Source organism: Ammospiza nelsoni, chromosome 18 (genome assembly GCF_027579445.1).
Source record: "Ammospiza nelsoni isolate bAmmNel1 chromosome 18, bAmmNel1.pri, whole genome shotgun sequence".
NCBI lineage: Eukaryota > Metazoa > Chordata > Aves > Passeriformes > Passerellidae > Ammospiza > Ammospiza nelsoni.
Window position 1 is genome coordinate 10,990,826 of NC_080650.1, and position 9,821 is coordinate 11,000,646.

A 9,821-nucleotide genomic window follows, 5' to 3' on the forward strand; every position below is an offset into this window, starting at 1 on the left:
CGATGGCATCCACAAGGCCTATCAGAGACCTAGTGAGTAAATGCCTCTGGCTTTGGAAGGTCTCTTGCTGGACTGCTTTTGGAACTGAAGGGAAATACTTGATTATTTGGATTTTTCCTTTGATTTCTCCCTACACCTGGGTTTGCAGGAGGAACTGGCTCAGGCCATGAACCTGCAGCCAACCCAGGTCTATAACTGGTTTGCAAATTATCGGCGCCGCCAGAAATCCCGCCTTGTTCGTGTGGAAGAGCTCAACAATTCCTGTCCTGAGAGGGCTTTGCCTTCCCACGGAAGTGAGCCACAGGATAAAGGATCCAACACTCCACAAACTGCAGGTTTGTCTCTTCCTAATGGGTTCAGGATGTGGTCCAGAGAGGTGAAAATCAATTTGAAATTCCCTCAGGAAGGGAAGGATATTGCTTGTTCAGAACAGCATTATGTGCTGATGGATCAAGTGGATGCTGGAGGACTCTGCTTCAGTGGAGTGCCTCGGTGTTTGGCTCCAGGCTGTCACTCCAGAGGAGCAGACACTGCTGTGCAACAGCAGGTGAAAAGAGATGCCTGGCTTTAAGGAGGCACCAAATGAAAGCAAATACATGGGAAGCAGCAGGTTTAGCTCTCAGATTCTGGAATAAGGGCAGTGCACTCCAGGAAAACCCAGTATTTCCATGTCCTTCCACAGACACTTAACCAAACCTCAGTCACAAGGAACACAGGGGTCTTGCTGCATTTGGCAGATTGGACTTGTTTTGTTGCCTTTTGGAGTAATCATTAGCATTGTTTCACCTGCCTGGCCTGCACCTTTCAGGTGGATCTCATGTGGACATCAGCCCTGGGCAAATAGAGATAACCCACATGTCCTGTGAGCCAGGATGGGAGCAGTCAGCTGCACCTCTGTATAAGCCTCCTGAAGGGACATATTTAAAGATGCTGGAATCCAGGTGATGTATGGCATCTTTACAGTGACAGTTCAGAAATGAAACAACATTTAAATGCATTCCAGAACTGACTTCCATGTTGGTTCCTTGGGGACATCACTTGGGAGCCTTGCCACCACTGATGGAGATGTTCCATGTCCACTCAGAGCAGTTCATCTCCCAGCTGTGGAGGGCAGGATTCAGAGGTTTAGCTGGGGGTCGCCTTCTGGCAAAGCAGTATGTCTGGCTGATTCATTTTCTCCATCCTTGCAGCTGTATGCAGAGCCCTGAGCTGTATGAAGCTGGAACAAGCATGGCTTTGTTCACCACTCGCAGCTCTGAACAACCTGTACCTTTTGGCACTGAGGCTGTGAGGGAAGCAGGAACCTGCTTTGGCTCTCCTGTGCTGCTGCCTGGAGAAGCAGTGAGCAGAGCTGCTGCCAGCCCCTGGCAGGGGAGCTTTGTCCTGCGCTCCTACCAGTCCTTTCCCTCGGTGAATTATTGCCTGCCCATGTGGTGGGCCCCTTACAGCACTGGAGGAGGCTCTGGCTCCGTGTGGACCCCAGGTGTAGAAGGTTAGTAAAACTGCACCCAGATTGTTGACCCTAAGACTTCCAAGCTTCTTTTCCCATTGCTGTAAACATTATTGCTCACTTAAGTGTCCTGATGAAGGAGAGCAGGGCTTGTTTGGAGCTTTGGAGTTCCTCTTCCACGATAGTTCAATGAGAAAATCTGCTGATTTAAGGTATTTAAACAGACATACTTACCTGCTCTTTTCCCTAAACTGCAACCACTTCCATAAGATAGTGGTGGGTTCCTTTTAGTGTATCCATTGAGAGAGTCCCTCCAAGTGTTGTCTGCTCACCTTGCCCTTTTGCAATGTTCTGGGTTTTTAATGCCTGTCATCATTAAGATATTGCCTGAGAAAAATCTGGGAACTTAACTGTGACATGGTGCTTGTCTTCAAGTACATGTTTTCACTTTCCTCTCCCTCTAGCTATTTTTTCTCTCTTCCTCTTTGTCTTCTTCCTGTCCAGTCTTGTTCAGCATTCCCACCATCCTTTTCTCCTTCTTCTTCAGAACAGCCTTGATAGGATGTGTAAGTGATGCCCACTTGCTTTTGCCATCAGTGTGTAGAGCAGGAAGGGCTGTAACTGCCATTCACCCAGGCTCTGGTGAATGTGGAGCAAGGAGAGAAGGAATAGCTGGGTCAGAGGTTGGGGCTATGTTATCTGTATCTGTACTTGTGTTTAATTTGAGCATTTACTTCAGCAGGTTTCAGAGTTCCCTTGAGCACTGTCCCTCAAACTGGCTGTGTTGAAGCCAGTTCAGAAAGAATCATTCAGCAGTCAGATTTACAGGATGAAAGCTTAATCCTTAGAGGAGGACAGCTAGGGACCCTGGAATCTATTCTTCACAGGTAAAAGGAGGGAAAGCACAGGGCTGCCTAAAGGCAGGAAGAAAAATGGTGCAGAGTCCAGCCATGTCTTGATGTCCCTGTTGAAGAGAGTTGCAGAAATAGTGACACACCTCATTCCCAGGGACTGCTTCTCCTTGTGTCCATCCTTCTTTGCCAGTATTTATATCTGTGCATGGGTAATCTTGTCTAAGTATACAAGTGTGTGTGTGTGTGGCACAAAGGAGATTTGGAACCAGCCTAATCAGAGGAGATATGATCCCCTGCTTTTTAGGCAGGTTCAGTTTCTGATCTATTTGCTTGGTTTTGGCAGAAAAGCATAACCTGTACTGATCCAGTGAGGGCTGGGTTGGTAGGGCCTGTACTTAATCCTAAAATGATTTTTGTAGCTTCACAACCTCATGACAAGATTATTCCATAGTGCAAGCTTTCCAAATTGGAAGACAGAAAGACAAGCACTGTTCTCTTTCTGTTTTCCACCTATAACAAAGGTTTCAGATTTCAGATTTTCCCTGGGAATTGAGATAAATTCAGAGAATGCAAAACAACAAAAATTCGTGCCATTTTCCATATGTTATACAACTTCCATAATGTTACATAAAAATAAACACTGCCAGACATTATGGGCTTCCTTTAATTTACTGATCTGCAAGGCAGAGCAGGAGCAGCAGCCCCATTTTTAACTCTCTGCTTGACACTGACCAGTGTTTGTGCCAGCATGATGCTGTCAGTTTGTCAGAAAGGGAGGTAGAAGAGGCTTTATTCCCACTTTAAAATGAGGAAGCAGAGACACAGAAGGCTTTGTGGCTTGTTAAACAACAAGTGAATGCAGTGATTCACTGGAGATAAGATTGGTGAGGCTTTGGCCCTAGTTCCCTACAGAAATAATTTTTGCCTTTTGCCCCTGTTCCTCACTTGGCCTGGTGCCTCGTTCACATTCATGTCAGACTCCTTGCTCTGAATTGCTGGGGAGAACCCAGGTCAGGCATTGTAAACCTCAGGCTGTGTTTTGGGATTCACAGTTTTAAACAGTGGCTAAAGATCATGAAAGATCAGCAAGGCTTGCTGGCAATATTTTGGCTGGATTTAAAATTGCATGTTCTGACTCTGGAGTGAGCTCATGTTTATTTTTAAAATATGTTCTACCAGTAGAAGAAATCTATGGTGAATGTCTCCTGGTTGGGTATGTCAGTGTGCCAGGCATCCACACACCCTTTATCATATTCCTGTGAGGGGCAGGGCTTGCTGCTCTGTGGGCACCTTTTGGTGGGAACATAGGGCTCAAATAACCCTATTTGTAAACACTGTTTAGTGGCCTGGTCCAGGTCCCCCAAAACCTTGACCTCCTCAAAATTCCATGAGTGCTATGGAAGATCAATCTTTTTCAGAAGTGAGTGATGCTTTGGCTGCAATTTCAGCAATTTAATTTTGCGGTTTCTCTCTAGGGAGCCAGGAGAGCTGGTGTGGGTAGTCTTGGGTAAGATGACTGCTCAGTCAGTGAGGATCACCTGTTATAAGGCAGAGCCCTCTAACAGAGGCAGGGGCTAGAGAGGAGTATTGGTACCAGAGTCCTCTTGAGCAGTTGTGGTGCAATGAGCATCACGACTCATGGGGGCAAGAGATCAAACTGTCTGATCAAGGCAAATGAGTGTTGATGTCTGTAAGGACAAGGCAGTGATGTTATCCTGGTTTTAGAGGTAAGAGTAACACAAAGAGAAGGAAATTATTTAGCCAAGATCACCTATCTGGAGTGGACTCAGTGTTATGCTCTTCTTGCTTCCTGAGCACTGGGAAGGAGCTACAAGTCAGCCAAAGGACCCTTAATCTGCTTGTCTCATTTTTAAAGATGCTCACCTGGACAGGATGTGGCCTCAAAGCTTATCAGAACAATTCCTGTTGATTTCTTTCATGGGCTTTTTACAGCCACTCCTACGCACCTGGGCTGTGTCCAAACCTCTTCTGATCTACAGGGCTGTGAGGTGGGAGTGTGAGAGGGAAGCAGGCTGGAAGCTGACTGTCTCCATCTGCTTCTGCTGCCTGAGAGGAGGGGTTGATCCAGCAAGTGGACTGGAAGGCCCTGTGGGACACCAAACAGATGCTCCCCCTTACAAACAGGGGTGGTGTGTCCTCTTCACTCTGCAAGTCAGAACAGGTGGAATGTAGCCCAGCTAATGGTTCGTGCAGAGTGGAAATCTTGTGCCTTCCATTTCAGAGAGAAAAGCACACTGAGCAAGGCATTCTGCATTTGAGCCAGCATATTGATTTAGAAAATGTCAGTGCTGAGATGTTCATGGTGGCTTACAGCTTCTGCCTGCATTTCTGGGATTCCAGCTCAGAGTGCTGGGAATCCTCCTGCTGTTGGGCTCTCCCCTTTGGACAGCCCAGCATCCTGACAGGGGCAGGCAGCAAGTCCCAAACCACCATCAGAGGCTACTCTTTGCCATGTTGCATAACTGAATTGCAGAACTCGTTGCTAAGGGCACTGTGCATGTCGCTGTAAGTGGGCTGTAAAAAACATGAGACAAATGCTTGAGAGGGTGGCAGAGGGAGTTGAGCCCATTTGTCATTAGGAAATGTGACTCTGAGTGCAGCCTGCAGCAGAGCAGTCCCAGGGCTGGTCACTGGAACCTGGGGAGCATTCCAAGGAAGGGAACTTGACGCTTACCCTGTTGGTTCTGCTTCTTTCCTGTACTCCACTATTGGGCACCTCTTGTCTGGGTCCAAATGGACACGCACCTTGGGCTCTTCCTGGTGGTGGTTTGGGCACTGTTCTTGCATTAGAGAGACTTTTGAGTTGGTGATGATGGGAGAGAACATCCCATTCTTGAGTACCCAGTGCCCACAGACTGATGTGTTTTGGGAGGCTGGCAGAGCCTCCAGGGCAGTGTGGATGTAGCCCAGACTCCACTGGTGGCCTTGGAAAGCTGGAGCAGAAGTGTAGCTAATGTTGTGTCTTTGTCTAAAGCCACATATTTTGACTCTTAAGGTCTCTGCTTTTAAAACATGTTCCAGGAGCTTTGCTAGACACCTCCTTATTTATGGGGAGTGTTTTGGGGCAGAAGGAAAGTTGCCAATTGAGATGTGATTCCCTGTATACTGCTCCTGGTCAGGGCAGTCTTCCCACTGCAGAACCTGTATTTTCAGGCCATAACAATTTTGAGAAATGGGACAGGTCTGTAGACAAATTAACAGAACTCTACCAAATGAATAGTCCTGCCAACAACCTCTCTTGTCCTGCTGCAAAACATTACAGTAAGAGGCAAATAGAGCATAAATACAAATGCACTTGTATATAATATTTTTTCCAGTTCCTCTCAGACTGTGTTTGGCAGCACTCAGTGCCCACCTGTTTCTGCACCCTATGTGGAAGAAAGCCAAGCCCTGGGACAAAGCCAGGTAAGAACACACCTAAAGTTCAGAGAAAGGAGCTCTGTACACACAATCCCCTGCAGCTCTCTCAGAGGAGATGTGAAATCTCATATCATATTCAGTATGAAACATGTTTGATCTAAGCATAGCTCCTGAAGTCCAGTTCAGGGCAAGCTGGGCATTCCCTGGCTAACACCCAGCAGATAGTAGAAGGAAAGGTGGTTTTGTTTTTTCCTACTTAAATTGCTAATCAGACCCTAATTTTACTAAATTTGTCATTGAAATGGTGACCAAAAGACCCTGTGCATATCCAAAGTGTCATTGAAATTTTCAGCAATGGAGGGCTCACTTATAGAACAATCACACAAAGATGGCTGCTTGAGATCCTCCTCTCTAAGGTGTTGTGCACAATTTGACTCTGTTCTCTCAGATCTCTTAAAATGTTTAATGCAATTTTCATTTGCAAGCCTGTGTTATTGTTGATGAAAGGGGATTTTGCACTGTTCTGAGATGGCTGATGGCAGTACACAGAGCAGTGTGATTATTGGCCAGGATAAAGAAGGTACTTCCATGCTGTGGGTGCAGTCTGCATTCCTTCTGATGGGGACTTCAGGGCAGTAGAGAATACAAATTAGAAGTCTTGTGCTTTCAAGGGGATGGGAGCACATCTCTGAATTTTTACCTAAAAACAGGACCCAAGGAAGCCCTGTCTGAGCTGGATATTGATGTATTTTTTGGCTTCACATGTGTTGGTCTCAGTCAGTCAGCATCCATTGCTGTTTCCCTTTCAGTGTGAGCTGCTGGGGAAAACCTTTTCAAAAGAGATTACAGAAAGCAGGACCCATATCTGCTGGCCTCATTATGAGAAGTGGCTGCAGCTCTGAGGGCAGTAACAGAACCTCTTTTGAGTCTCTGAAAGCATCAATATAAAGATCTGTATCTTGGAAAGTGGCCTTTTTTCCAGCCATAATGTAAGCCAGATGAGAAGGAAAGCTTTGGGCATTAATAATGAATGAGCCTTTTCTAAGATTCCCAGAGCAGGCTGTCTCTAGCTGGTTTTCATCTTGCTCTTCTGCATCCTTGCACTGATTTTTGCAGTGGTGAAGAAACATGACACTCAGTACACTATGGGCAGAGAGCAAGATACTGAGCGAGGCTTGTAGATGTCAAATGGGACATCTTCAAATCTTTGTAATAATTACTCAGTTCAAGAATTCAGAAAAGCAATTTTTGCATATTTTTGTGTGAGCTCTATGAAAAGGAAGAACTTGAATGGGTAAATGATTTTACAGTGTTCTACAGACTTCCTGGGCACTTTGCTTCTTGCTGAATCAACTTACTCTGGGCTTGTGGCAAGAATATGCAGATATTTGGTTCCTATGCCTGAACCACAGAGGTGCAGGTGAAAACTTTCTTTTGTCCATGACTCAAGTTTTTTTGGTAGGTCATACATCCTGTTAGAATCAAAATGAGAGTAAAATGAAAGCAAGCAAACAAACAAAAAATGAATTAATTTTGGAGATATTTCATTCTCTCCCTGAGCAGAGCTCCCTTGTCCAGGACATCACTTCCTTAATGATATAATTCCTGTCTTACCCTCTGCCAGTTACTGCCTTTTATAGGAGTCAAAGCCTCAGGCAAAGTGAAGGGAATTGCTGTGCTCTGAATTCCTGGGAGCTGGATTTGGCATGATTGTGTTCATCACTTCTACACCCAATGATGGATTACTGTGAATGTGGAGGGGAGGAAGGCCTTTGTCTCTCCATGCACACAGCCCTGACCAGTGCCATCCCCTGCCATTGCACACCTTGTGCTGCTCTCTGCTCAAAGGAGCTCTTCCACCACAACCGTGTTAAAATCATAATGGTGAGGCTTTGGTTCCTTCCTGTGTCTTTCAGGTCCTGGAGGATCCTGTTGTTGACTCTCTAACCAACGACATGTTCCAGGCAGCATGCCTGCTCTGTGAGTTTTCTGACAGTGGACGGATGTGAGCTGCCTGCAGATACACTCCATGGGTCTGCTGTTCCCCAGGAAACACCCCATTGCTTCCTTTTTTCCCCTTTTTTTTAATAGAAGATGGGTCTGACAGGGAGAGGAATAGAGTGAGGGAGAAAGATGGAGGTGTGTTCAATGGTTACAAAGTTTGGTTTAGTTACAGTTTTATTAAGAATTTTGCAAAGCATAGAAGAAAGCAAAGGTGCACTGTGGACTGTAGGTTTTTCCTGGAGCTGTCTGAAGCTGCACTGTAAATGTCAAAATTATCAAGGCACTGGTTCTGTGGCAGTAACATAGATCTAATCATAGCACTGGCCAGATCCGAGTTGCATCATGAAGGTAAATGAAGCTCCTGTGCTCAAAGGAGTAAAATTTGGTCACATTGCCTTGCAGTGAATATTGGATAACCTTTTATCAGGCTTGGAAAATAAGGTCTCAGTAAGTGCTGGTAAAATATTGCTATTTCTTATCAGTGCCTTCCTGTTTTACAGCAGGGTGTAACTTCTGGAGTGTTCCATACTCCGTGGTGTCACAGGTGACACAAACTGCAGCCCAGCAGAATTTTCAGTGCTAGGGCATGCCATTGAATTGGGGTTTAATACAAGAAGTACCCTTCATGCAGGTTTAAAAATAACCCTGCAAGTTATAGTGGGGGGGTTTGGGTATTTTCATAAAGTGTTACTGTTTTTTGAAAAACTTGTATTGCAAAATGTATCCCCATTGCCAGACCTCCAGCCCGGAGACACAGGAGGAAGATGGCTCCCTTACCTTTTGTTCCAAAGTTTTCAAGTAAAGGTTTTCACTTACTGTTTCTCCAGAGTTCATTTGTTTCAAGGTAAGGATGTGAAGTGATAACTTTCACATGTCAATTATGTATTAAACGGCAGGACCAGCTGTCCTGGGAACACTTGCGGGTGCTGAGAGCCTGAAACCTCCATTATTTTGGTGGCTCTCACCAGAAATAACCCCTTTTGTTTGTGTTGGGAACAGCGGTGCTTGGAAAGGTCACACACGTTATCGTTTATTGCCGGCAACAGCGGGGCCGTGAGTGAACCGGGCATTTCTACAGGGAGCAAACACGCCGGGCTCGTGGGGCCGCACGAACACCCGTGAGGGACGAGCCCGCCCTGCCCTCACAGCCCGGCACCGCCCGGCCCTCTCCTCCGCTCGGGGCCGTTCCCGCCGCCCGCCGCCGCTTCCCCATTGGCCCGCGGGCCGCCCGCCGCCGCCTTCCCATTGGCCCGCGGACGTTGGCAACAGCGACAGATATATCCTGCGGCGCTCTGATTGGCTGTCGCCTCCCGCCGAGCCATAGCAACAGCGGGGCGCGCGCGGCCCCTCAGGAGGCGCGCGGGGCGGCGGGACTGAGGCTGAGGGAGCGGCGGGACCCCTGAGGGGCGGGCGGGGCCGCCATGGCCGCGCCTCGGCAAAACCCCTTCTCTGGGCCTTGTCACCGCTGTCACCGGCCCTTCTGCGGCCCGCGGTGGAACGGAGACGCGACACGGTCAGGAGCCAGCCAGAGACGCGGCTCCACACAGAGGCAGCAGCCCCATAGCAAAATTCCCCCTGGATCTTGCTGGGCTGCTGTGTGATATCCCAAAGGTACTTTATTTTTACTTTAGTTTTCATCCCTGCTGGTGACATGTCACTAAAATGACTGATTTAGGCAGCCAGTGCTACATGATACATGTGGATGAAAGCCAGGGAGGTTACACTTCCTGCTGTTGGAGATGTATTGGAGTAAAGAGGAATGACTCCTCTCTTACAATGAGATGTATTTTCAGTTCCTTTCAAATACTTGGTTCTGCTTCCTGTCAGGGGAGATAAGATTAGATTAACATTGACTGTATAGGAATTTTAGAGAGCTGTCATTCTATATAGGTTCTTTTCTAAGAAAGCAACCCATGCTAGGGAATGCAGGTATTTTGGTTTGGCATATACGTGACCTTTGTTCTACCACGTTAACAACACCAGTGTCCTAAGACCTTGTAAGTTTTAAAAATAGTTCAAGAACACAGTTGTTTTGAGTTTTTAGTTAAAAAGAAGAGGTTCAATTCAGCAGCATTCCTCAGGAGTACTAGAACAACAAGTCTCTTTTCCAAACTTAAATCTGAAAAAGGATT

At 46.7% G+C, this 9,821-nt stretch overlaps 1 protein-coding gene across 1 annotated transcript; it reads left to right on the forward strand.

The window, feature by feature from the left end:
• Window positions 1-2: 2 nt before the first annotated feature.
• On the forward strand, window positions 3-8,443 carry LOC132081609 (uncharacterized). The gene is made up of 6 exons (XM_059485441.1): window positions 3-32; window positions 149-335; window positions 809-941; window positions 1,191-1,492; window positions 5,643-5,730; window positions 7,602-8,443. The coding sequence occupies exons 1-6, from the start codon at window positions 3-5 to the stop codon at window positions 7,630-7,632; spliced, it is 771 nt and encodes a 256-aa protein (XP_059341424.1). The 3' UTR covers window positions 7,633-8,443.
• The last annotated feature ends 1,378 nt before the right edge of the window (window positions 8,444-9,821 follow it).

Coding starts and splice junctions, on each gene's coding strand:
- LOC132081609 (XM_059485441.1), top strand. CDS start 3: ATGGCATCCACAAGGCCTATCAGAGACCTA. Junction 1,493..5,642: donor GTGGACCCCAGGTGTAGAAG/GTTAGTAAAACT, acceptor TATTTTTTCCAG/TTCCTCTCAGACTGTGTTTG. Junction 5,731..7,601: donor AAGCCCTGGGACAAAGCCAG/GTAAGAACACAC, acceptor TGTGTCTTTCAG/GTCCTGGAGGATCCTGTTGT.